Raw genomic sequence first — 24,304 nt, 5'->3', positions numbered from 1 at the left:
GTACTGCATCCATCAACAAAAGTTCCAGTCCAGAACACCATTTCCAAGAATTGGAAGTAAAACAACACTTATATTCTTTAATACTGTTCCCTCTTCTCTCCCATCTTTCAAATTACAGTCTGACTCAGTACTCAGAAATCCTTTCACCATTCTTCAAATTAACCAAATGCTGTGCTTCCTGGTTCTCTGAGAGCATTCCAGCACTTAATAGCCATACAATTAACCTTGCAAGTACGTGAGTGTTTTTACGAAGACAGAAAAGCAAAGCATTACTGAACCAAATTCAACTGCACTGATGTGTTTCTATTATTTAAGTCACTAAAGTGATTGACTTAACAAATAAAGGAGTCACACAAATAAAGGTAAAAAAGCTGTTCTTCAAAGTTGTACAAAAGATTATAGTCAAATGCCCTCATGAAGCACCACGCTCAGTGAATAGAGTTCCAGCTAGGTCCCGCTTTTAAGCTATTTTCTAGGCAAGGATGGGTACAGTCATACATAATAAACCCCACAGTACCTCTTGACCCGAAACGGTAACATACTCTGCAGAAGGGTTCTTAATCTGTTTACGAATATCCAGCAGATGCAATTGGATTTTAGAAAGCACATCCTGGATCTCCTCCTTTTTCTTTCGGATGACAGGGAAATCTGTGAGGTCCTTGAACAACTGTGTTTTATCTCCAGTCCTATCCATAAAAAATGTAAGATAAAATAACAGTAAAAACAGAGAGATATTCCCCAATTCTACTGTCTGCATCCTTATTTTAATTTATTTTCATTTGTTTTAACATTAGCTTAATTCCCGTCTAAACACAGATTTTCGGGTGCTTGGTCACAGTACAGCCCATTTACTGAAATGCGTAGCCACGACATAAACAGAGAGGCACTTTGTATCCAGAGCCCACCAGCTGCTGACAACACCTTAATTGCAGTTAAATGTGAAACTTTAGCTAATTTCTGCATAACGTGAACACAGATTTTTGACACATTTAGAATTTGGCCAAAATCGGACACATTTTTGTAAGGATTGCACAGAAAAAATCCCCCCCCCAAGGTCCTCATCAAAGCAGAATGCCATCAGTACTTTCCCAGAGCAGCTTCCTTCTTTTGTCCAGAAAAGATTAATCAGAGTACTTTTAAGTACATGCAAAACAATGCCCTTTTCTAGTTTCAGTGCCAGAAAAAATGACAGAACTGTTTTGGCAGCATCAGGACTGAAACCTGAAAGAAGCAATGCCACTGAAATGGTTAAAACTGAGAAGCTGAACTAGCAATTAAAAATGTGGCTGTCAACAAACATAACAAAAATTTAACTTACCCTACTAAGTACCAGGCAAACAATAAAAAGCAGTGTGATCGGCCCTAAGTTAATTGCAATATAACTTTGCATTTTAGAGTCAATACAGAACTCTGCAAGTTAATTATATAATTACCTTGAAAACTAATATGTGGAGAGCAAGTAATTAGCGAACTGAAAGTACTATAGCATGGAAGTAATAAAAAAATCTAATATTCTTCTTACTCCACTACCCCTTTGCCTGCACATGGAACTACAGCTGGAGCCAGTGACAAGGCAGATAACAGAGCTGTGCTTTGGCTTTGCATTCCATCGTCGTTGGCATTACATAAGTGACAGCAAAGATGCCATTTTAAAGTACAATACTAATTTTTAGAAACGATTTTGTGGTAATTAGACTAGTTTCCATGGGAATGCAAGGCAAAAAAAAAAAGATCACTAGTAGCCAGCAGCTGATTGTGAAGACTGTCACTGCTACGTGATGCCTACAAAAAATTTTAATGTTGACACCTTAAAAAACACAAATCCCAAAATCTCGAACTCCCTGTAAAGAAAAAATTCTGGAGCAAAGGGACACTTTTGAGAACAATTACAGGATTTTATCCACACCTCATAACAAAGTTAACACATGATGCAGGATGTGCACAAGTGTGTGTGTGCATGGATGGATGTGAGTAGAAGCCATGATTTTGATGAAAGAAATGTTTTTGAGTAAAAACAATACCACCACATATATTTGAGAGATATAAAGGCCAAACAGTAAGTCAGGTTAATCATTTCTGAGTAAGTGTAAGTACAATATACCCAATCAGCAGATCAATTATATCTTGTATACTATTCTAGCCATCACTAGCACAGTGACAGAGAAAAACACCCCATGTTTTGAACCTACCTACAGTAAATCTGGTACAATTTAGATATGGTCTGTTTTGGCATAAACTGTCACAACTACAATTGGGCACCAGGCATCAGCAGGAATCTCATAATCCCACCTTTCCAATGGTCAGAGGAAATCCTTCTGCCCTTCTCAACTTCTAACTTTATATACCTCAGATCCATCTCTAAATCAAAAGCAAATAAAATTAGGTTCTAGGCTTCAATTCTTAAGATTTATTTTTAAATTGCAGTTTGGAGAAGATAAAAAATGTTTTATAAATAAGGTGGATGTTTATTTCTAGTCTGTTTTGAATATAAAGTTAAGACTATGCTGCCCCCATATAACGACACACAACTTTTTGCCACAAGCTCAGCGAAGAATCCAGGGGTAACAGTGGAGGCAGCAGTTCTTCAGAGCTAACAGTACCCAGCAAATTCTTTAAGTATGTTCTCCAATATAATGTGTATAAATTCCAATTTAGCATCTTCTTCCTCTGTCTTTTTTTTTTCTTGGACAAACAATGGACGTAATTAAGACAAAAAAGAGCAGACAGCTTTAATGAATTCTCACAAAAATAGTGAAAGGCATATTCCTGACACCAGAGCTGCCACTCTGCTGAAGGTCAAGTCTGTCTTCAAAAGCATTAGCTTCTCTTTAAAAAAAAAAATTAACTTTTAATTAATTAATTAATTGTTAAACAAATTAGCGTAATGCAAAACATATTTTCCTGTAAATTCATCACCCAAAACAGGTGGGAAACTTTCAAAAAATCCTTCAGCCTGAGGCAGACACCCACTAGGCAAAATTCTCCCTCACCTAGTTTAACTTTAAAAACAGAATGGAAGCCACAACAACAAACTCTGCTTTAACTAAAAGGAACTGTACATAAATAAATATGAAATAAAAAATATAAAACTAAGGTGTATTAAACCAAGATGCAAAATTTGCATAACTGAACACATCTACTCAGAAAGCCTATGAGGCACAGGAGAATCACGTATTTTTTCTACTTACTTGGCTGCTTCTTCATTAAGGATCTTTAAATACTGTTTTACTGGGGAGAGAAGGTCTGGGATTTCCAGCAGTGCATTTTTTAACAGAGGAGATCTCACATGGGAATGTATGACTGGGACAAAAGCTTGAATTTCCAAGTCCAGACGAGACAGGGTGCTGACTATCAAGAAGAACTCCTGCGTAGAGCACTGAGAAGGGAAGCAGTGTCTGAATCATTACAATGCATTATATTTTCACTAACAGAAAACCTACAGGTTCTGCTCTTTTTTAAAATGTGACAAAATGCAAATAAAATGTATGGACAGTGACAGAGCTGCACCATCTTGCCCCATGCAGGGGGTTAATTAATCACACCAATTGTCTCAACCGTTGTCCTTAGGAATTTGTCATGAGCTGATCTCCAGCGCTCCTGTTGCTGGGGGCAGATGTGCATAGAAAAGCAGAAGTAGGGGCAATAACATGCACACAGCAAAAAAAGCAGACTGGGTAATTTCAGGAGCACCACACCTTGTCCATATGGTCCTGTGCACCCCAGGCTGCTGACCTGGCAGGACAGGGTTTGGAAGGCGAGGTCAGGCGCAGGCAGGGAGAGACTGGGATCAGGAACACAGGAAGGAAAAACATAGAGAGGAGGAAAACCAGCACCCTGTTTGAAGTGGTTGTAGCTACTGACAGCTTGGGCTCTGTCTGGCTGCTCCCAGACCTGCGTGAGGAAGACAGAGGAGAACACACCAGCCCACTCTGCATCTGTCATCCTCTGATCACCACAATGGAGGATCCTCCTTCCTCATTCAGGCAGTTATCCAGAGTATTCTCTGTCTCTCTGTTCTCTAAAAGGGAACATCCCAACCCGGGGCCAACACACACAGCACTGTCAGAGCCTCATTCATGACATTCACAGAGCAGGAGCACTCTACTTCCCTTAAAGCAGCTTCTCACCAAAAGCACCAGCTCTAAGAGAGAATCTCCTCTCCCTTTTTGAACCATTAACGTTACCTGCAATGTGGTTCAAGCGTTTTGCTGTTAGGTTCTGGATGCTCCCCAGTGTCAGCATGGTTTGTTACCTTTAGCTCATGTTCAGGAAGGGCTTCTCAAGCAGTGACCACCCCTCCTGAAACAATTCTCATGCCCATGCCCACCCACGCAGGAGGCAATGCTGATTCTGAAATGCTCTGCACAGCACTGGGTTTGTATCTGTGCTGCACCACAGCTGCACAGCAAAGGGAAACCTGGTCCCACAGGACACTCAGTGCTCTCCAAACTCACTGAACTCAGTTGCACTCCCAGGACTTTCCAATTTCAGAAAATTTTTTAAAAGTTGCCCATAATAAATACATAATTATGCTGGTGTTTTTTCATATTTTACTGATCTGTAGAAACATTCCTCCTTTAGTCTTCTGAAATTCCCCTATCAGTCAACTGACAATGCTGAAAGAAAACCAGCTTATTTTTCTCACCTGAGGATGCAAGGAAGGCAGTAGGATATATAATATCCTTTGTCTGCCACATCCTTCTGTTCCTACATTTTTTTCTCTCTTCTACCATAGAGATCTAGAATTTAATTTCTGGACAGGACTGTGTGGTGATCAGTACAAAACTGCTCACAGAAGAGGGAGGCTACAGTGATTCAATATTTCACAGAACACATCTGCATTTTTATTTTGTCATCCTCTTTCAACTCCTCCCAAAAGTAAATTCTTCTTCCTCTCCCTTCCCATACTCAAATGCAAGAACTAAGGCAATTCTCTCACCTATTACACCGTAGTTATTCCCAAGGAATGTCTGTACCCAAACACAGAATCAAGTATTAGCCAAAATGCAATTTAACCACAGTTAGGAATTCAGAAAGGCCACAGACACTGCACTCAGAATGTTTCTGGAAAACCTAAGCTCATCTATTTTACAGAACCACCGAGCCAGGGAGAGAGGAGACCCATGAGGAGGTTTCCCTGCAAATGCTCCAATTTTTCTGTGTTAGTTTTCCTGTATATTCCGAGATACTGTGTGCTTACCATTAATCCATAATGCAACAACTATCATCATGTAAAAGTGTTATTAGCAAAAATTTCCTTTCTATTAAATTAATCCAAATGTCTCCGGTTTTACTCTTGTGTATTACACTAACTCAACTGTTTCTTTGCTGTTAACACCCTTCAAATACCTCTAAGCCTTCTGTTCTCCTTTAATCATCAATTTAACAAAAAAAAAAAGGTCTTTCAGTCTTGCTTCATAAACAGTCCATTATTCTGCCTCATGAAAACTTTGGGTTTCCTCTGCAAAAAACTTGCTGCGATTTATCATCATCTTTCTGATAATCTGGGACTTACTGCTTCTATCTTGAGAAAGTTCTGACAACAAAATAAAACAAAAAAATAAAGGAGTAAATATGTCAACGGTGTTTGAAGTCAAAGCACAGAGGAAAGGCCTGAAACTGTGAACAAATGATAAATCCAGGCTTGGACTCAAAGTCAAATAAAACACTTTCTGACCGATTATATCATCATCATCATCATCCACATCCATGCAGATGAGGGATAAAATCCTGCCAGACTTCCCTGGACTCCAGAATGTGCACAGGAGGTCCCTGGAGGCAGCGGGGTGATTCCCAGGGGAACAGTGCCCAGGACAGGACAGGAGCAAATATGCACACTAAGAAACTCATCAGTTCCCCAGGTGGTGTTAATTGGGGTGGCAGGGTTAATTGTTCCTTTTTTGCAAAAGGATGTAAATAGGGCCTTGATCAGTACACAATCTGCAGGAGTGTGGGAAGGGGAAATGTTTGTGGGTATACATGAGAACACCTGGCTGAGGTGTTCGCCAGTCAGGGTGGTGAGGCTGGTGAAGCTGAGGCTTCACTAAGAGAAGAAAGCTGGATTTCAAGGCAGTGTCACCTGAAACAACTCTTGAAGTTATAAGATTTGTCAGAAGATGATTAATAAACATGCTTAAGTTCCTCACAGCAACTCTGATGGCCTACAGGACACTGTAAGGGTCACCTAATGAGTTAAAAACCTGTTCGATTCTGTGACTACAGACCTTTGGAGAAAGGGAAATGCAGCATGTTTTACTGCAAACAACCTTTTTAAATAGAGTGTCTCCAAGAATGAGGGTGAACATACCCCTTTTGTGCTGATTCAGTGTCCCTGTTTCCCCTGGCTCCATTTTAGTAACACTGCAGGACTTTGCATCTAAAATTTAATGTCTCCTCTGCAGAAATAAATTTACTAAGCAAACAAATAACTTGGAACAGATACATTCAAATAACTCTGGAAAAGCTGGGCTCCATTACAGTGGGGCTGATTCCATTCAAATCCTAAGCATCCTTACAAAAGATACATAACTGCGTTATAAATTAGAAGCTTTTAAAATACAGTAAAACTTGTTCACATAAAGCAGGATTAACAGCCTTGCATTCACAGAAGATCCTCACAAGCTTATCCAGTGCTACTTTTGAAGTCTGATTTTGAGATGACACCAGTGATAGCCATAACTTCTCTGGCACTGGAGAAATAACCTCAGAGTGATGCTAAACAATAGTTTCATCCAGCAGTTTATCAAGCTGTCCTGAAATGGGGTGGCTGCCAGTGATCTAACAGAGATCTAACGCCCTCTCAGCAACATGGACAGCAATCCAGCCCTGTTTGCATTACTGAAAGTGTTTCCAACAGAGGCCCACAGCTGACAGCCACTGACCACTCACTCCAAGTTAAAAGCATTTAAAATAAAAAATACTGGTGTCTAAATGCAGTATACATTTATCACTCTTGTCAGATTGTAGTACCCACCTTTATCTCTTTAGCATAGAGAGCACACTTTGGTTTGGGAAAAATGAGGTATTTAATTTTAAGATTACAAAGTCCCCTTGTTATGACTTTATATTAATCAGCTTAACAGGGAACAGTTTGCTCAAATCAGCATTTAGCATTGCAAACCTAAAAATATCTTCTTTTAAGATTAAAAGTTTTAATTCTTTGAAAGATTGAAAGTGTAGCATAAGCAACATGTGCATGCTATTATCATGGTAGAAAAAAAAGTAAAAAATACAAGGTATATGTTAGCAGAAGTCAAAGGATTATCCTATGGGGAGAACATATTTAAAACATTCTATACAAACAGTAACTAATTTCCTGGGCATATATAACAGGTATTCATTTCACACAAGAAAAAAACAAACCAAAAACCAAAACCGTAACATTTTTCTCTGAATCTTCTGAAAATTACACCCTCCCCAATGACGTATCAAATGCACCTTCCAGGGAAGGGCACATTTTCAGCACCACTGAGCGCACCTGGCACCCAGCTGAGCTGCACCCTTGTCCTCTGAGGAGTCCGGCTACGTCCAGGAAATAGTGAGATATTCACTGAAAAATGGGAAGGCCAATCCCCAGGGAGGCTGTGGGCAGACAGGCACTAAACACCCCCCTTGCAGCACCTGCCTGCTCCATTCTGCTCAGGTGAGCAGCCTGGCACGTGGGCAGGAAACCTCTAGAGCCTGATCCACAGCTGAACAGGTTCTCCTAAGTGCAGCAGTTTGTGAGGAACTGGGAGCAAGAGAGAGCCTAGGGTTGAAGTCAAAGGCAGAACAAACTGAAATTATGTTTTACTACATGTGGTGGTAAGGTTTGATTATTGCTCTCCATCCTTAGGTAAACAGCTCCACTTTAATCCGTTTTGTACATTTAATGGCCAATTGTTATGACGAATCCTTTGGTGACTGTGATTTAGTTAAAAAAATAATGTTTATTGAGCAAAGGGTACAAATAAGATAAATATTTATACAGGTTCAACCCATAAATGTTTATCTTCTGAAACACACTGAAAAACCACGCAGGAAAACGGCAAGAAACATCAGGCTGGCCTGTAGGACACATTTCTTAAAGTACTAATGGCATGTTTACTCCGTACTGGTTTTAAAACCTGTTCAAACATTGGTCACTGACCCTCTTTTGCCACACTCCAAGTCAAGTTCCCACTTTAACTGAGGCAAAAATGTAGGGTCCTGCCACTTGTATCTGTCACCAATGCCAGAAGGAAACGTGTGTGGTCTGAATTGTGCCAGGTGATCTGGTGATTCTCCTCAGGCTCCACGGGCTGATCTGGTGCTGGAAAACTCCGAGCACCACCTCTGCCACCAAGGCCTGATTCTGCATCAGCTCCAGGCACTGTTGAGACCAAGCTCTTTAAAATTGCCTGTCTCTCAGATTCCTTTTGCAGTCAGCTTCTGTGGGCTAACCAGAAGTCTTCAAACATTTCACCTGCACTCACCCTTCTTTTTCCACAGAGAGGAGTGAGGCCTGTCTACAGTAGAGAGCATTTCTGCCTGGCAAGGTGTCAGGTGCTGGACCTGCACAAACTGAGAACAACAACCAGCCCTTGTGAAGTTAACTCCTCTCTCCATGGCAACTGCAGTACTGCTCCTGTCTCCTTAACCACTCCCACAGTCCTTTTTCAGGCTGGGGCAAAAACTGCAGCTCAACTGTGACCACCAAGGTAATACCCAATTCCCACTGCAAAAATGCTGTTCTAATTCAAGATTGCTTATTCCTGGGGTAAATCAGAAACAGGTCTTGGTGGTCTGAGGCAACGGGAACTTGTGAAAGGCCAAGTTAAAACTGCCAGCTTGAATTATGCTACCAGATACAACTTATTAGCAAGCTTTCAAAAAAAACCCAGTGTAAGTCAGACCAGGAAAACAGACAGGGATGTCCTTTACCACAAAAGCTCTCATCAGGATGCTTTCCCTTACAGACCATTGTTTTGCCTTCATTTTTTTCTGTCTTCTCTAGAGGTTACTGGTGCACAGGGCTTTGCACAATGAAATTTCTGGAGTGGCTGACCTGACTGAAAAAAACATCCCAAAGAATGTTTGGAATGACTGAGACACCCCAGCCATCTCTGTACACCTCAGAGTCTCCTTGTACAACACACCTCCTCAGATAATAACTTCACTGAAGTAAAAAGGGCCTGCAGGATGAAATGCTTGTCACATTCACCTATTTTTCCTGCTGCTGACAGTGAACTAACATGCACATTCCTTCAGTGAAGCCATCAGTGTGTTCCACCCAGAGTCTTGACTCCCTTCATGGGAATGAAATTGCGCCAAATCTCACTTTGAGTGTGTGAGAGATGGACATCTGGAATTAACAGAACTGGAAAGGGTTCTGTGGTGGGAACTGAAATGGCAGCATTCACTGGGGGGGGTGGAAAAGGCCCACAAAAAAAATCCATGAAACCCAGTTACTCCATGTTCTCTAATACCTATCTGCTTCACTGGGACCCTTCTTCAGGCTCCATATTCACCACCTGTGCTTCAGAATCAGTTTCCCAGCGTTTCCTTTTGACTCTTTATTGAAAACAGACCCTGTCTCTCAGGGACACCGCCATCTCCTTGAAGTCCTAAAGGTCTTCAGGGATTATTCAGTGCTTCAGGTCCTCTCCACAGTGCTCTGCATAACCCAGGATTTTACCAGGGGAAGCAAATTCCTCAAATGAAAAGCGTGTCCTTAGAGCTTTCCTCCCTAATTTACCCTTTTTAGGGATTCTGCTGGAGCATTTCTCCTCTCCCGCAGCTTCTTTCCAACATCTGACTCACTAAACACATACCTTCATGCTACAGTGGCTGCTGTTCAGACAAACTGCATTGTCACCTCATTTCAAAAACCACACGAACATCCAGGTCTCTGCATGGCTCCACCTAAAAGTGAGCTTAAAGCTGAGAAAGGCAAGCAGTTCTACAGCAGGGAGGGACATCTGAAGAAATGAGTCCATGCAGAAAATAAAACCAAACAAACCAAACCAAACAAACCCCACAAGGCAGCAGCAGAGGAGTGCCAGGATGTTGTGAAATGAGGATACATTCCTAGAAACGGTACTATGTATGAAACCTGAAATGAGTTAAACCATTACAAAGTGAATTACCTAATTCCTGGGCAGTTGTTTGGACTAAGAAACCCAACAATTGTTTCATGTGAATATGGTACACTTTAGAGGATGGGTAAATTGATGCACACTCCCTCTTGCCACAACCTTCCTTATGGCTGGACCTCTGCATCCTTTCACTGAAATAAGCAAGCCTTTCCAAGAGCCAAACACTGCAACACCTCAGGGCTTTAAAAAGTGCACAATAACTGGGTTTCAGATTTTCACGAACAGGAAAACTTTATGCTGTACCATCCAAAAAAATTGCAACTTTGCTCTCGTTCTATTCCTTTATCTAAAACAACCTGTCAAAACCTCTAAATAGAACAGTGAAATGAAAGAACATTAAGTACTCCACAGGTGCTGTTGGCACATTAATCTGCTCCAGCTAAGAATTGTCAGAGTCTCATTACAAGTGATTCTTGTTAAAATGTGGATGTGAGGTCCAAACTAGAGCATTTACAAACAAATCAACATTCATTTCAAAACAGAAAACTACAGCCAAGTGGTTCCACTTGCACATGTGATTTTAGATCACCACATGGAATGCAAAGCTTTAAGGCAAATAACAGTTAATGGCAAATGGTTATTGCACCATGCCACCTCGCTGAACCCAGCCACTAAATCATGACTACCACAGATGTTCTCCTGTTATCACTAGCAATCCAAAGCACGTGCTTTAGAACCCTGCCCAGACATTTCTTCTATCAGCATATTGCTGATCACAAAATAAGATTTTACCACATCTGATTTTTATAAACTCACATCCCTTTAATATGTGAGCCTCAGTCTTGCTAAGTAGAAAACATTTTTAAACAAACATGCAAAACCAAAGGAAGTACACTAAGACAGAATGATGCTGTTTAGAGAGCAATAAATTAGTGTAATGATGGGTATACCTTCTTGTGGAAGACACTGCAGAGGCCTCTCTGTAAATCTGGCAGCTTACAAAGCAGAGTTTGAATCTGACCAAACACGCTGGATTCTGACAGCAGAATTTCAGACACAGCATCAAGCCGGGCATTTATCTCACTGTAAAAGAAGATGATCAATAATTAAAACTCGTATTTCTCTGAGGGCAAGGCATACATCTAATGAACCTCTTCCTTTGGTTTGCTTTGGGTTGATTTTTTTTAATCCTTGACTGATGGCACATCCTCATGAGTAGGCTAGTAAAAGAGCTGAGGAATGCAGAGAATCTTGGGATTTCACTCAAAATGCAAGCAAGATCCTGGACACGAGCTCGTTCTCCCCTCTCCGTGCTCACAACAGCCCAACACACACTTCAGTGCCCAATTCTGCATGTGTCTCTGGGGCTTATAACAGGAGTAACACTGAATCCTGAGTACTCCACCCCAACTGTACAGACAAGTGCCTGGAGGATGGGCAGAGGGAGTTTAGAGTTCACATCCGAACTCCATGTAGCATACTTTATTCCAGCAGGTTGTAAATACCCCTTACCATTTTGCCCCTCTGTGTCTGGTCCCAACCAGTGATTGGCAATTACATGGATCAGAACTGTGCTGGTTTTTTTACTGGTTTTTTGCTAAAACCTGTAGCATTTATGTCTGTGTTTTGGGACTGAAGTCAAGGAAATGTCCTCCTGAAGTGAGGAAACACTTTTTTTATGAGAAGAGGCAATTCCATAGTTCTTGGCACCTTTCTTACAATCATATTCTTAAAAGCAAAGGGCTGCAAAAATGGACAACTACCACCAAGTTTTACCCCAATCTCCTCTGTATCCTTCCAACATATCCATAGACTGGCTGTAGATTGCAGAGGTAACTCCATTTCTGCTCTCTGCGCAACCAAATTACCTTCCTGCTGCTTCCCAGGGCAGTACTGAGAGTAGGGGTAAACGGGTGCATCCAAAGCCCATCCATCCATGCAGTTTGAGGAGGAATCAGTCCTTTGATGCAGACACTTCACATCCCAGACAAGTGTGTGCACATGCAGCCCAGCCCACAATCTCAGGGACCAGCAAGATGCTCAGAGCTCAGCCAGCACAGAGGGATGGGAACTAAGGACACAATCCAAATGGAAGATTTCTGGAAGATTGCCTGTCTTGCCCCTGGCTTTTACTGCAGAACTTTCAGGCCAATTGCCAGTGTGGCTGCTCATAAATGGTGTCCATGAGGAAACCAAAGAAATTAGGCACCTCCACAGGCTGCAGACATTACAATAGTCCAGCAGTCAGAGGCCTCTGGCCCTGAAGACAGCTGAATCTAAGTCCTTGAAATTTTATTGCACCTCATGTGAAAGGGGAATATCATGCCTGGGCGTGCTCTCAGATAAACACAAACCTAACAGCTGTCATGTGCCAGGATTGTTTCAGTGTCATACTTCTTTATGCCAAAGCAGTAAAACCATTCCCTCACCTGCCACAAATGACATACCCTGACCCCCAGAGCAGCCTTGCTGTACAACACCAGGATGGCCCTGCCCACCTGTGCCCTGGAGCACGGGAAGATGCACCCTCCCACTGCTGCCACATGAACAGGGGACAGCCTCTGCTGCCTGGGCACCCTGGGAAATCACCACTATCCCTGAACTGCAGAGACTCTCTGATAGCACCAGAGTACTCACAACACTCCACTATCCAACACTGGCTTTTTTCCCAACCCTGAGGAAAACAGAAAGGTGAGACTTGGCAGGCTCTGCTTAGCAGTCCTGTTGCAGGTCACAAGAACACCCGATCCACTGCTCCAGCAATGCCAAATTCACACATTCACATTCACAAATTCACACATTTCCCCCATTCCTATGGGCAGCCAGGTGACCTGGAAGCAGCAGCAGCAGCAGCACAGAGCAGCCACTGGCAGTGGTGCTGCTTGAGCACAGAACAACCTGAGCCCTGGCCCCGACCCGTCAGAGCCGCCCCACGTGCTGGAGCAGCCTGGCAGGGCAGTGAATGACCCACAGGAGCTGCACCCCAGGAGCAGAGATCTCAGCTCTGCCCGTCAGAGAGGTGCTCCCACCGACAGCGGGGTAACGGAGGAACCTGAGCAGTGCTGACAGCCACGGCAGAGCCAGAAACACCCTGAGCACACAGCCCCAAACCAGCAGCTACAGTGATGTTCTGAAGGGTCAGTGTCACCACCCACAATCCCATTTTCATGGAGAATTACTTAAGCTTGCTGTACTTGAAACCCTGGAACACTTCTCCTCCACATGAGGGAGTACTGAACTGTTAAATTATAAGCAAATGTACCTTAAAGAAGATAAAAACCTTTATTTTGTATTATTAAAAGCACTGTAAGCAGCAAAACTCTGTTCCAGAACACTTTAATTTAATTTAAATGGCACTATTACTATATAGCCAACTGGAAACTGGCAGCAATACGTTAAATAGACAGAGATACTTGAGAAACCCCTCCCTCCAAAGCCTAATCTGCACTTTAATCATCCTCACATATGGCTGTGTTACTGGAGCTCCAGTAATCTAAAACTAAGCATCCACACAGTTTTTCTGCTTTAATCCCACAAAGAAGAAAGGGTCAGGAAAATGGTACTCAGTACCAAATTACCCCTTTTTTTCCACCTGTAAAGAAAACCTATTGAGATTCCTATTTCAAAAGTCAGAAAGTACAGCGAAGGACTGTGTCCTTTGCTGCCCATGAGGAAGGAAGGACTGGGACAAGATATCATAAAAACAGATGATAAATTTTAAAGTATGCTTTTAAACTTTAAATATTTAGACTGAAATGAACAAACATTTTATTGAGTGCCAATATATAAATATATATATATTACACTGATCAGTTGCTAAGCCATCTCTAAAGAAATTTGTTGTGCACTGTACAGTTACCCAGCATATATGATACACAGTTTGGGGTTGCCAAACTCTCTGTGTCTGGAAAAGAATTCCACCACCAGAAAACCTGAATCTAACATTATGCAAAGAAACTCAACAGCCAGCTAAACTGGATGCTACTTCATGCTGCATTTAGGTGCAATATTAGCCTGTTCTTTCTCATCTGTATAAACCATGTCAGCAATCTGAGCTTTATCCAATTTTCCAAGCAATCTTCTGTGGAATAATGTAACATAATTCAGTTGACTAAAAGCAATACTCTTACTTCTGCCATACCTCCCTCTAAGAATAGCATCATTAATACAATACTAAAATCACTTTGCAGTGTATTTAAACATAACAAAATCTAACTGCAGAATTGTTATTGGAGTCATTTAGAAGAACTACTTGAAGTGAAATAATGAGATACTCCCCTGCATTATTCTGCTGCCAAACAGTGAACAATACAGAAAATTAGAAAATACGAAGAACATGTTTGAATCCTGAACTAAAAATTATTTTGACAAAGCAGAAGGCTGCAGACACGAAAGCACTGCACTGAATTAACATCTGAGCAGTCTGAACAGGATTGCTGGTTGCTGGAGTGGTAACAGAGGTCTGCTGGTCTCTCCTGCAGCAAAGCAAACCTAACATTTTTAGATGTGATAATGTATCATTACATTTAAAGCAGAGTGAAATTGATAATGTAACTGCAATATAATAGCCGCAGGACATTTTCATTCATGTAAAGTATTATTTAAATCCAAGGTAAATAAATACAAATTTATCAGAAATCTCTTAACTTATGCTAAATGCACACAGTATGAATTCATTCATCATGCTAAGGACATTACTCAAGTACAGTGTATACAATTAAAATTAATTTTATTAATTATTAAATCCATTCGAAGAGAACAGAGATATGCAGAACTGTCAGTTACAGGAATTCAACCCCTTAAAAAACATAATGAAGGGTATGAAACAACACACACTGCCTCCCGTGGACTATGGTATCTAAATCGAAGCCTAGCAGCCTCCTAACTGCAGCATTGTAAAGAATGAAAATGTATAATTTAAATTATTCGATTATATATTATGGGGTTTTTTCTGACCTCCCCTCAGACCTCCATTCACGAATGAAGACTTTGGATGAGCTGATTAAGTTAAAGACCATGTTAAATGGTACAGAGTTTCCCCTGCTTTAGACCACTCCCTTTCATGACAGGCAATTAATGCCATCAAAACCCACAGCCCTGGCAGAATTACCACTATGCAGTCCATAAACTCAGGATGTCCTTTCAAAGAACAGAAGATGAAGCCCTGGCTTACTGCAGAAGCCGGGGAGGTCAGGGCGATGAAGACCCCAACGCCGACGGGCGACAGCTGCAGTGGCAGCCAAGGACTGTTGTGGCTGGAGCAGGGACCCTGTGGAGGCAGGGACGCACTTTTCCGGGACAAACATCCGTGCTGTGCCTGCTGGAGATCAACAGGAACGAGGTCAGGAAGCAGGAGGGTCAGGACCACCCACACTCCGGAGCCTCCGACCCTTTTCCAGACAGGTCTGGAACAGACTGCCTCTCGTAACTACTGTGCACAGAAACCCAGGAGCTTATCTCCAGGGCAGGAGATCTTATCTGTGAACAGGTGCCTGCAGGAGTGGGGCCCCAGGTGTGCATGCCCCAGGGACAGACACCCTGCCAGCAGCACCGGCGTGGGGGCCAGGAATGATGACCCCTCCCTCCCTTTCTTCCTCTCTCCCCTCTCTAATCCACCTCCCCCCCTCTCTCCTGTCACTCTGTCCCTCTGGTCAAACCCCACTGCTGGTGCTTATCCTGCTCAGGATAACAGACCAATTTCCCTGCCAGGTGTGTCATCTGCTAACAAAACCCCGGGGCCTTCTGTGGGCCCTCCAACTTCTGCCCTTCCTCTCAGCCATGAGCCCCGGCCAATCTTGGGTGCTCCCTTCCCCTAAAGGCTGGGATGCCACCCTTACCTCTGGCTTTTTATTTATGGGCTGGCTAATTTATGGGATGAACCCCGATCTGTAAAATTTTGGTGTGACTGTTGGAATTTTATCCATTAGCACCAACAAAAAAGTACAAACAAGGGTAATTCTATCATAATTAGTGCAGTGAAATTTAAGTGAACCCTAAAAAAATTAAGCATCCTTCTGGATCTGTTCACTTGTTTTTCAAGTAATTTACTCTCAAAACTGATGTCTCATGGCTCTCCAGAGAGGTCCAACGTGAACATGCAGCCAGGAGAGGACAATCTCCCTGAATGGATCTCAAATACTTAACAGCAGTATACAAGTAACCTAAACTTTATCTTCACATCTGTTAAAAGAACGTCCAAAATATGCAAATGGTAATCAAACACTTTGTTTATGTTCATACACAATGTATTTCAGCTATTTGTGCCTAAAAAGGGAACAATTAGCTACTTTAGCCAACATGAATGAATGCCTGATTGCTCCATTTATAAGGAATTAGACACAGCATTCAAAGGGACCAAAACACAGCTAGCAAAAATGAATCAATACATGTGATGATGTTGCAATCTTTTTCTTTCCTACAACAATTTTGAGATCTCAGGCATATGCTGTAACCTGCATTTGTGCCTTTTATACTGGCACTGATTCTATAAAGTCGTTATTCTTAGGAGGAAAATTTAGCCCTGCTGTAGGATCAGAGGATTTTATTCATAAATTACTGCTGGGGGAAAAAAAAAATTCTAATCCTGCACTGGATGATGATGGTATCAACTGACAACCAATTTAAGTCCGAATTAAGATGGGTTTCTCCAAGGACATTTAGATAGTTTGTTTTACTGCCCTGATATTTTAATTATGAGAACAAGGACAAAGTCAAACTTGAAAGAATTTCCTTTAGGATTATACTTTGTGTATAGAAGTGTAACTAAAACAGCACTCAATACATTCAAAGTGAGAAAATTTAGAACAAAACATTATTTTATATTACAAAAGACATGTCATTGCCAATCTCACTATAAAGGGACCCTTTTCTTCCCAGTTCTACAGTATATATCCTCCAAGTAATGCATGTTGCATTAGTAATGCCAATTTACACTCTTCCTCTTCTTCAGGAGTAGATAAGGAACTGTCTGTAGTCCTGCATTGTGCAGTTCTGAATTTGCTATACTTACAGTCATTCTGAGCTCCTGAGGACAAAGCATATTCAGACTAATAGTAATTATCAATACTATCCTACCAGGCTTCAATATTATAAAAGCATCATCTCATCTAGAACTGGAAGAAAAGGCGGGGACAAGGTATGCTGGAATCTCAGGGAAAAAATGGAAATCCAGTTTTTGAGAGGTAATTAAAATTTTGGTTCCTCTAAAGCACAAAGCAAAGGTTGACATGTTTTTGGCAACTGTCTAAACAGATACAATTTTTCTCCTTTCTTGAGATTTAAACATCAGCTTTGACTAGAAAAAGATCAGGCGAATATAAATTGGCTACAGATAAATTCAGGCACATCATATATAACACTAAAATTCTAAGAGAGACAGAAGAATATTAAAGTAAAACAATCCAGGCACTCGTGGGTCACTCAGTCTGTTTAAACTACTTCAAACATGAAAACCCTCAAAAACCCGTACAGAACACCCCAAGGGGAGAGATTACTGTGCAAACTAATATGTGCACATCACACATCCCCAGTATTTTACCACTCCCAGTTTATCTCACACACATCCCTCAGCTTTTAAAATTTTGCATTAGAAACTCTTTTAACCCAAAGAAGGCACTTTTGCAACAGAGGCAAACAGCAGTCAGGTTCTCTCCCAGTTCCACAGCAAGGTCTCTCCCTCCCCCTGGCTATGGCACCAGAAATCACATATCCTGTCCACCCACTGATGGTTAAAAGACATTCCACCTCTCCAGCAAGAGCAGGAGAGTAGGGGAATCACCTTCCTGATGCAGTGCTGTCTGTACTTACAAGCCACAGAGTTCACACAGGCCTGTGTGAACCTTGTCCTTCTCCTCCTCATGCAGCTATTGAAAAAGCAATGACTTCACATCAGCCTCAAGGGTTCTGAGATCTATTTCGCATTAGGAAGGAAAATATTTGTAACTGTTGCACACAGACAAAGACACAAAGATCACACTGTGCTACAACACTGGACCCTGTGCGCTGTCCTGAGCCCTGTGGCTGCTCTGCTGTTCTCCTGCTGGAACCCCATTGCCCGACAGGACGGCAGGTTTCACTCACTCAGAAATGTTCCAGGACATCACTTTGATTTTCTTCCACTCTGCTTACAGACATCAGGTGAGAAAGGCACTTGATGGAACTTGAATTTCAGAGGTAAGATAGCACTTCTATAATCCACGTAAAATACGTAACTTCTGCAGGAAAACAACTGTCCTCATTACTCCTAAAAAGCTCAGTTGTTGGTGACTGATACACTCTTATCTCATTACCTTCATGTACCCAGGTGAGTAAGTGAGGACATTACACCCCTATTGGTTAAGCTTTTTTTTGCCATTTCTTTTTTTCCCAAATGTACAGATCTTGTCTCTACATGTATTGCATCACTGATGATTTAAAGAATATCTTCAAGTTTGCCCAAATGAGTTTGTACACATTCCATCTTTATTCAATCTAATGTATGGTTCCTTCACAGGAAATTTAGTCATCATCCCAAGTGATTTTCAACTCCAAGGCATAAAGCAGTAATTACACCCTCTCACTTGATACACCTACTCAGTGACTGGGAAAGATGCAGTACAGAAGCCTTACTTCCTCTGAGAATGTCACTCCAGGAGGCACAGGTAAATTACAATTACGGAATGTTCTCTGAGTGCATTTTTGTGCATTACTGGGAACAATATTGCCAGATGCCTGATGCACTAACTATCCGAAATTACAACTTGAGAGTACAAAAGGGAGAAGTACACAGAGCAAAATAGCTTTTTCTGCTTCAAGTAGTACTGAGGAGCACCATCATCTCCAGCCACAGAAGCCTGAAAATGCCAAGCATCCCTCTCTAGAAGTGAGAAGGAGCAGAGGAGTAAGAGAAGGAAACAGAACTACGAGGTTGTAAAGTTCTGCACTTAGAGAAGGGAGAGTTTAAACTAAACATATTGGTTAACAAAGAGGGCCTGAAGTCCCCAGGGAAGCAGTTTGCAGTCTGCTCCATCTCCCTGTGGAGCGGTGCTTGAGCTGCTGACCTACAGGCATGGTCACTCGGGAGCAGCGCGGCCGGAGAGGTCTGGGAGAAGCCCGAGCCGCGTCCTGCCCGGGGCCATCCTCAGTGCTCTGGCTCCCTCCGCTGACAACTGCACACACAAACCCAGCAGGCCGCCACGGCAGGAAGAGAAATAAACTGATTTATTTCCGTCTATTCCTGCAAAGTGGCAGCGGAATTCTACCTAAATGCTTTTCAGGTGAATGCAATGCTCCGACTGACCTCCATGCTGCTTAGGATGGTCACATCAAAAGCCTTTGCAAGTGGGTAAGATACATGAAAGCTGTTATCAGAAGAATCAAAAAACAAGAGGCCCACTGAAATTAATTTATTACAAAAAGGCTAATAAGAAAATTAAGTAGTGATGCCTCAGAAGTACAATGCTTTAACATACTAGATTTGGTCAAGGAAAAATAGATGCTTCTGAAGACACATTTGTAAATTACCAGCAACAGCAAGATGCTAAAACACTGGTATACCTCACCATTTAAACCTGTCAAAAAGCAATAAACATTAAAACTGCTTAATATATTTTCAGAATTAAAACAGAGAGGAACGATACTGTGGATAACCAAGTCAAAAGACCTGCTGTATGCTACAACTGAAGGGAAGAAAGTGACAACTTCAATGAACTCTACATTAACAATCCTCAGGAAACACACACCCAAATGAATGGATCCAAAAACTCAACATGTAGGCAAATGCAGCCCACGGACTCAATACTACTGTTTACCTCACATTCAAGCACAACACTCAAATTGGGTCAGCAAAGAGAAATCAGAAAAGATGGAGCCCATTTCAAAACCGAGACAAGTGAAAACCAGCGTAGCACTGCTACAAAATACATCACTTCTAAAGCACTGATAAATAAATCAAGCACAGGTCAAAATACAGGAGTGGCCAAACCATCATCACATTTCAGGATTAATAAAAAAGGAACTCTCTCCTGGTGCAATACATGTATGCAGAGGGATAACAAAAACATCCATGGCTGCTTTAGAAGAAATTAGACACATTAGGGACGTAAATGCTTGTGAAGCAAGGAAGACATCCAACATTAATGGGCAAGTTCAGGAATAAAAGAACTTGCAGTCCCAGGTGATCCTCATAAACTGTTTAAAAAAGGATACAGAATTAGAATGGTGCCCAATCTGACTTCTGCAAAGCAATTTCTAACTTGGTCCAAACCCACTAGTAATTATCCGTGCCAAGAAAGAGTGGTTTAACTCCTTCAAACCTAAATATAACACCCACAACTTCTACTGTGTCACTTCCTGTGCAAACTCTGCTGTGGATCTCAGGTCTTCTGGACAAACAAAATTCATTGGGCATACTCACTATCACAACTATAAAACACAGATTTAGCCCAGGATAAGGAACCATCTCACCTGGATTTCAGAAGGGGCTGGGTTACCCATTTCTTCAGTCTTCGACGTCCAAAGGAAGTTTTAGTATGATCCAAGACCCAGAGTAGGCTTCCTTTAGTTTTCATGTCAGTCTAAAATAATGAAAATAGCTTAATTATTTTTAACTGAGCAGTCGGTTTTGCAGTGAAGGATCTTCACGTTATTCAAAACATTGTGTTTAGGCTTTAAGATATGGCAACTGTACATTCATTATCAACCTCATTCATCAACAATGCCTTACATCAGCTACCTCCAGGAGGCATAAGGTATTTAAGTATGTTTTTCCTTTAGCTAGACAATAGCTTTTAGAAATTGACCAGAATGAATTAAACAGTTAAAATAAGTCTGTGCATAAAGCTCTGAGCAGGAGCACTAAAACAAACCCTACTGCAGACATCACTCAACTGCAGTTGCTGAAGAAATTAAATTTTAGGAAAGTTCTTTGTTAGTCAAAGCGCAGCAATGTTCCTAACTCACAGTAAAAGCCAGACCAGATTAACTACTTTTATGCTTCTGAAAATGTTATCTTCCTTCAGTCTGATCCCATTTAAAATAATTTAAGACTTATGGGCCAGATTTGCAAATCTGATGAGCTTCACTGGGAAAAATATGTCCAACAGCTGTGAAAATCTCAGCATTTACTAAGAAAGCATTACATTTGTCCTTACCTGATTCTGTAAAATTTCAAGATTTTTCATTGTTGTCCCATTAATTGTCATGTATTCAGTTTCACTAGACAACCGTTTGAAATTGCTGGGGAGAGGAATTTCAGATGTTATATCTTAAATTTGGGCACAGGCAGAACACTGAAGCACTGTCAGATTTCTCACATTAGAGAACTCAACAGTTATGCAAACAAATTTTAAAAAGTCAAGTAGGAAATTAAAATCTGTTCAAATAAATAAAGGAACTGAACACTAATAACTTCTTTTAACTTTCTGCTTGGGAAAATAAAGTTTCAGACTCACTTCCCCATTTCCTACAATGACTCTGACAAAGCTCAGAACAAAATCCAGCCCTCCTGTTATCTAACCCTTTTCCACTAAATGGTTACTTTATTCAGTTTACAATTTAGCAAGGATAGGACTAACAATTAATACTTTAAGAGTGGAACAGACTTTTAACACAAATCATCCTCAAAACATCATATTAAAATACATATTCATATTTTTTATCACTACTGAAAATTTAAACAGGCTGCAAGTGCAACTATGTAGGAAAACAGAAATAGGGGAGATTGAAACGATTTGATTTTGTTTTAATTATGTAATAACCATGACCAAAATTACTTGACTTTTGATACTCCTTCACAGAACCGGATGAGACCAACCCAAAGGTTGTGTTGCTTTATTTAATAAAATAATGGTATTAGGTGTGCAATCACATTAGATATAAAAATCATTTCAGCCTCAGACACACACATAGTAGTCAGGACCACGAAGTGCAATACCCTCACTAAATGCTTCTGACAAATCAAGTCATGATTGTCTGGGTTAATCATCCTGCTGACTGCCCTCTGCACAGAATCTAGGACACTCTTTGCTGGCTTAGACTAAGCAGAACCATTTGCTGGGCAATATTTAAAACTGTTTTCTTGACTTTCCACCATTTTTTTTTCAGTGCATTGAATTTTAAACCCTCTGGAAAAGTACTTGAATTCTCAACCTTTTCTGTTAGGCACACACAGCTGCATTGCTGCTAGACTAAAAACAAGAACAGCCCCAAAACTTTCAGAAATATGAAATATTCAAAGACTAATCTTATATATTTATGTTGTATGCAGGTGCTTGGGCCTGCTACCAATTTTTTTCCTAAATAATGGGTCAAATTAGAAGTATTTTCCACAGAATTGTAAAAAAAGCAGATTCTACTGAGGGCCCTCAAGAAGTTTAATGACAGCTTGGAAGTACAGCTGACTCAGAACCGTACCCATAGTCATAATTATTCTGCTTTGTGTGCTATTTCAGAAACCAACGAAGTTGACCAGCAAAAGAAAACACTGGAAGCAAAACCAGCAACACTTTCCAAATTACACAATATTGTAAGCAACAAAACAATACTTCCTTTATTATCTTCAGTCACAACTGCTGATGCTGGCAAAAATTAATTAGGAATGATTTCTGCTTGACTCCCACTCCCTGCATAAAACAACAAGTACCATCTGGTGTTCCAAAAGCACCTTTCTACACCCAGGACTGACTGCAGTTTCCCTATTTGGCACTGCTCAAGCCTTTGGTCTCTTAAACCCAGCTGGGTGTTCCTTCCACCTCCTCTCAAAAGCCAAAGGGTGCTCCTGGGTCTTCCTGTCGAATCAGAGTTTCAGGATTGTGGATTTTACTGGCTCTGGTGCTCCCCCACCTCTCCTGGCTTCAGAGCACCTAGCACAGGACACACCCTGTTCACAGCAGGGCTGCCCAGAGTGTCTGAAGACAACTCACTCTGTTCCACCACACAGTGTATTTACTCTTCTTTGACAGTGTATTTGCTGTTCTCTCACAGTATATTTACAGTTCTTTCAGATCAGATAAGATGAAGTTGTTTTCATAGCATAAATTATGTGTGTCTTACATTACCCAGGTGTTTTCTTTATCTGAGTTACTTCATCCTGCTATTAATCTTGGTAATTGAGAGTTTAGAGTATATGAGTAACAGTCAAGATCAACTGCAGGATATGCCCAACCAACAATTCCACATGTCACAGAACATGTTTTGCTTCCACCCACTCATCTTCCTTCAGCCTGGGATCAGCACTTGATAAAAATGTGAAAAAAACCCGTGTTCTTTATAAGGTATTTAGAGACCACACGGCAGAAGAAGGTTGTAAGTACCTATTAAGTCAGGGCTGGTTTTGCAGCAAAGGCCTCAGCATGATCCTTGTGTGAAATGCTAATGTGGTGCTATCAGCCTTCTCCTGCACTGCTGAAAGTGACCTTTCAGAAATCATTTTGACAGGATCACAAGGCCACAACTCCTCCTGTAGGTGACACTGTGACCCCAGTTTCAAAGAACTGACGTGCAACAGTCTCAAGTACTCAAACAGCACAAAACCCAAGTAATAGAAACAGCTGGCAAGTCCATAACAGAGGAGTGTGGCAAGGCAGGGTCACATCAGCTCTGGGCTCAGAGAAAGGGAAAGAGTAAACAAACTCAAGCTTCTAGGAAGCTTTAGGAATCTTATAGGGACTACTCATGAGAATGAGGTTCCTACCATAAAATGACTTTTTCGGAGTAGGACCACACGATGATGAGTATGAAAAGGTTACTGCTCTGCCTCAGGACAGCAAAGTACATCCTCAGACTTCAATCATTATGTGTTATTGGAGAAACTGGATCATCTTTGTCATTTTTTCAGTACTTAAGGGGGTTTATAAAAAAGAGTGAGAGCAACTTTCTACACAGGCGGTTACGACAAGAGGGAACAGCTTTAAACTAAGACAGGAGAGATTTTGTTTTATGAAGGAATTGTTCCCTGGGAGGGTGGGCAGGCCCTGGCACAGGGTGCCCAGAGCAGCTGTGGCTGCCCCTGGATCCCTGGCAGTGTCCAAGGCCAGGCTGGACATTGGGGCTTGGAGCAGCCTGGGACAGTGGGAGGTGTCCCTGCCCTTGGCAGGGGTGGCTCTGGATGGGATTTAAAGTCCCTTCTGATCCAAACCAGTCTGTGATTCTGGTATTTTGCCACTCAAGAAGCTTGCAGCGAATGGTGGTTTTAATGCTGTATTCATTATTTTCTCCACAGGTGATAATAAATATAATTTCATACTCAGTATTTCAGCCTAAGTGAATGCACG

The 24,304-nt window shown here is 41.5% G+C and overlaps 1 protein-coding gene across 2 annotated transcripts in view; it reads right to left on the bottom strand.

The window, feature by feature from the left end:
- MSH3 (mutS homolog 3) overlaps positions 1 to 24,304 on the bottom strand; it is a 90,273-nt gene that overhangs the window by 27,702 nt on the left and 38,267 nt on the right. For both annotated transcript variants that reach the window (XM_032095904.1, XM_032095905.1), the window contains exons 11-15: positions 21,185 to 21,269; positions 20,499 to 20,608; positions 11,006 to 11,138; positions 3,189 to 3,376; positions 518 to 686 (exon numbers count right to left, since the gene is read on the bottom strand). In XM_032095904.1, coding sequence (XP_031951795.1) covers positions 518 to 686; positions 3,189 to 3,376; positions 11,006 to 11,138; positions 20,499 to 20,608; positions 21,185 to 21,269 — 685 coding nt within the window. The remainder of the gene's footprint in view (positions 1 to 517; positions 687 to 3,188; positions 3,377 to 11,005; positions 11,139 to 20,498; positions 20,609 to 21,184; positions 21,270 to 24,304) is intronic.

The sequence above is a fragment of the Corvus moneduloides genome, chromosome Z (genome assembly GCF_009650955.1).
Source record: "Corvus moneduloides isolate bCorMon1 chromosome Z, bCorMon1.pri, whole genome shotgun sequence".
NCBI lineage: Eukaryota > Metazoa > Chordata > Aves > Passeriformes > Corvidae > Corvus > Corvus moneduloides.
The sequence above is the reverse complement of the archived record's forward strand: the minus strand, read 5'-3'. Positions and strand labels throughout refer to the sequence as shown.